This window comes from Ambystoma mexicanum, chromosome 6q, assembly GCF_040938575.1.
Source record: "Ambystoma mexicanum isolate Mex_15411 chromosome 6q, UKY_AmexF1_1, whole genome shotgun sequence".
In the NCBI taxonomy this organism is placed as follows: domain Eukaryota; kingdom Metazoa; phylum Chordata; class Amphibia; order Caudata; family Ambystomatidae; genus Ambystoma; species Ambystoma mexicanum.
The window spans coordinates 783,416,653-783,420,280 of NC_090937.1; the positions used below are offsets into that span (position 1 = coordinate 783,416,653).

General features: G+C 44.4%; 1 protein-coding gene across 1 annotated transcript; it reads right to left on the reverse strand.

Annotated features, from left to right (window-relative positions):
• Positions 1-2,588: 2,588 nt before the first annotated feature.
• On the reverse strand, positions 2,589-3,092 carry LOC138515273 (uncharacterized). Its single transcript, XM_069630198.1, has one exon. It carries the CDS (start codon positions 3,090-3,092, stop codon positions 2,589-2,591), a length of 504 nt encoding a protein of 167 aa, XP_069486299.1.
• Between the last annotated feature and the right edge of the window lie 536 nt (positions 3,093-3,628).

Sequence of the window (3,628 nt, forward strand, 5' to 3'; positions counted from 1 at the left end):
TACTCAGGGTCTTTTGGGACCCATTTTTCTTTGGGAGGGATACCCCCCATTTTAGAAAGAGAAGGACTGCCTACCTGAATCTTCAAAGGATGCTTCTCTTTCAAAGGAGATAATCCGGAGTTCCTCCACAAAGTGGGTCCTTCTTTGGCCTCTTCTATTTAGTTCTTTGAGTTCTAACATTTTGGGGGTAGAAGAGACGCTTTTAGGCTGAGAGGTTTAAGGGGTTCTGTTTGGGTGAGAAAGGACACTACCTCAAGGGCTTGGCATCTCCCCTCCACCCGGACCCCTCCTCTGAAACCTGTGGTTTGTCAGAGGTTTCCTCCCGTCATTTCCCCCATGAGTGTTGTGGAATTCTGTGAAGCAGGGTTAGGTTGGGAGTTGGACTGAGCCCTCAGCATGCGCCCCAGATCATTGGTCAGTTGCTGGATCTGTCGATCCAGTTGCAAGACCTTGTCTTGGTGGTAGGGAGGTTGCAAGTCATACCTCTGCTGCTCCTGAAAGGGGTAAGTGTCCCTTCTCCCAGAGTAGCTTGGGTACATAAAATTCCACCCATAATTTTCCATCCTGAATCTCCCTTCTCCCGGGTTCAGGATATATTGTGCTGGAACTGGAGAGATAAAGTAGGATTGTTTTGTAAATTCTGGTTTGGGGGATATCTTGGGGAAATAATTCAGATTGGGAGGTGGAGTGATACTTCTCTCCTGAGGGAAGTTTGTAGGGAAGTTTGCTGGGGCAGTACTTACCTGATTTATTCCCCCCCTTGGGCCGGGGGAGTGTATACATATCTCAGGATTGGTTTAGTACCCTTGTATCTAGGGCTTATAAAGGTGGCAGTGTCAGAGGGATCATTGTTCTGGACACCCGCATGACTACCATTCGATTGGGCCGGGTTGGGGGGTCCCTTCTATTTTCCATTGTGCTTGTTGGCAGGAAGGCTACTTTTAGGCCCCCCTGTCTCCAGATCCAATGTAGGGGAAGTGTTTACCTCTGCCACATTTGCAGCAGCAGGGGTGTTAGATGGTTTGGGGGTTTTCACAATATTTTTACTCTCAACTGGCATTTGGACCTCATAAATCCTGGTGGACTGTTCAATCACCCACTCCAGGGTCCTATGCTCTTGAAAGTCACGCACCAACCGAGTCATTATGTACCTGGGGAGAGCATGGAAATATGTAGGTATGAACTCCCTCCTATTGGTGTTTACCCGCCGGGAAGTTTGAGCAAATGAACGCTTTAGCTCCTGCACACACTCCCTCAGCACCTGATCTTCCCCACACTGCAAGATATATGCTGTTTTACGGGCCTCTTGTGGGTTCCGCCTTATAAGTGGACCATTCATGATGGCCCTGGTACTCCAGTCCTGCAAAGAAACTGGATTACTTAGGTGAGAATGTCTATTTAGCAAATGCTATACAATTCACATCATTCCTGATCTCGGAAGAGGCCATCATCTACTCAGAAAGTTCAAGGTGCTCCCATATCGAATACATGGCATTCTTGTGGTATGGAGTCAGGAAGCTCTTTACGGCTTTGATTTGTCTTATTGGGTCTTTGACAAAACCTTTTCCTAGTTTCCCTGTATTTTTCTTCTTCTGCACCAGAGTCCATTCACCTTCTGACTAAGAACTGCTACCGGAACTCCCTTCCCTGTCTTCTAGGGGCTCCCTTTCTCTATGAGACTGAGAATATCTCCTAGAACCACGGGGTCTGGACTCCTCTCACCTCATCCAAAGTGAACTCTCAACGTCACTCTCACTGGAGTTCCTTTCAGGCACAGGATAGAACTGAGTTTCCTCATCCCTCCTACAAGGGAGTCTGGGGAATTCCCCCCTTCCCCTGAATACACAGAGTGTTTAGACTGCCTTCCTAGGCTGAGGGTCTGACTTTTCTCCTTCAGCGAAGCAGGCAAGGTGGTCTCTTTGTAATCACATCTTCAGCCAATCTAACTCCCCAACTTTCTCCTCATAAGAGTTTTTATGGTCTGAAATACTTACTACATTATTCCTTACTACCCAGGACACACTATCGTGGCCACTTTCTCTTCTGTGAGGTAGAGATGAATACTCATCCTTATCAGATAGGGACTGGCCTATTTGGTCAGTTGGGCTATGCTTGTGTAAGTCCAACTGCCTCATGTCACCATGTTCTTGATAGGTGGCATGCATGAGGGTGGTTCCCATTTGTGCACAAGAGGTATTAAATGGCTGGCACGAGGCCCCTATTGGGATAGGTGCCTCTCCTTGATCAGTCGGCATTGTCCCATATCCTGATTGGTCAGGGTGCCTCAGGTCCTGTTTATAATTTTTGGTTTCCTTGATGAGGCTCTCACACCTGTGTTTCTCTTTATTTATTTCCTGTTGGTAGTCAGAGAGATGACTTTTTAATTCTGACACTGAGGCCTGATTAATCTCATGAAACCTGCTCTGAGCTACCAACCGATCCTTTGTTTGCTGCACCTCCTGCTGAAGTGATTCACTTTCCCTCTGTGAGCCTTGTATGCTGCGTGCATATTCAAAGCACTTTTCCTTCAGAAAACTAATCTCTTTCTCTTGTTCATCCCTATATTTTGCTGCCTCTAATAGTTCCGCTTATATTTGCTTCACTCGCTGTACAAGCTCATTCCTTTCTTCCCTAATTCTGGTCAATTCCTGAGAATCTGACTGTTTATTTTCTACCTCCATTTCCAACTGATTTATCCTCTGTAATAGGAAGCTGTTATCCTGATTCAAGAGGTATTTATCCTGAGCCCACTGCATCCTCTCTTGTTTCAGAGTTCTTACTTGCTGATGAATCTCATCAAAGTAATTTTGGGAATCAACGCCTTTGATAATTAATTGACTATTCCCAGTTTTCAATTGTTTTATTTCTGATTGGAATGTGATAATGTCTTCCAAAAAGACTCTATCACTAGCAGACTGGTCTTTAAGCTTGTGTTGCAGTGCACTCAGATTTTCTATACACTGTTTGTGTGAACTGCTCAGTGAAAAAAACTGGGTTTCACGGTCTGCACTCTCTTGCTGCAGTGTTTTTAACTCAGCTTTGAGTTGTTGAACAGGATCCTGGGCCTGTGACAGGTCTCCTGCCTGATTCATCCTACTAGCCTCAGTATTTTGCCAACATTCTTCTACTAACAGCAAATAAAAATATAACTGAGCAGTTAGCTGAGCCATTTGTATCTGTTCATCGCGAGCAGTTGTGGTCATATAAAATGCCTCAAGTGCTTTGTACAATATCCGACCTTCAAACCAAATATCATTGCTTACTGAGGTAACCTCCCGCACAATTCTGTTTTGCCAGTTTACTGAATCGTCCAATTCTCCTTTGAGAAATAATTCCATAAAAAGCACAACAGTTATGAATATGTAAGTCATTAAGCACATCCCTAATTTAATTTTCCACCCACCCACCAACTCTCACATTTGTACCATGTTCAAATCAGCCAGAAACACATCTTAGATAACCATTACAGTTCCATGAGTCTCATTTTGATGAATTTTATATCCCCAAAATCGCCAGAAAATTACATAAAAAATGGTACATAGATGAAATCCATCCACCTTATGACGGCTGAAAAAAAAGGCCTAATTGATAATAGTCCTTTTAAATTAATTGTGTATCTCCATGTGGG

Excerpts from the sequence above, each read along its gene's own strand:
- LOC138515273 (XM_069630198.1), bottom strand. The coding sequence starts at position 3,092 with ATGAATCAGGCAGGAGACCTGTCACAGGCCCAGGATCCTGTTCAACAA.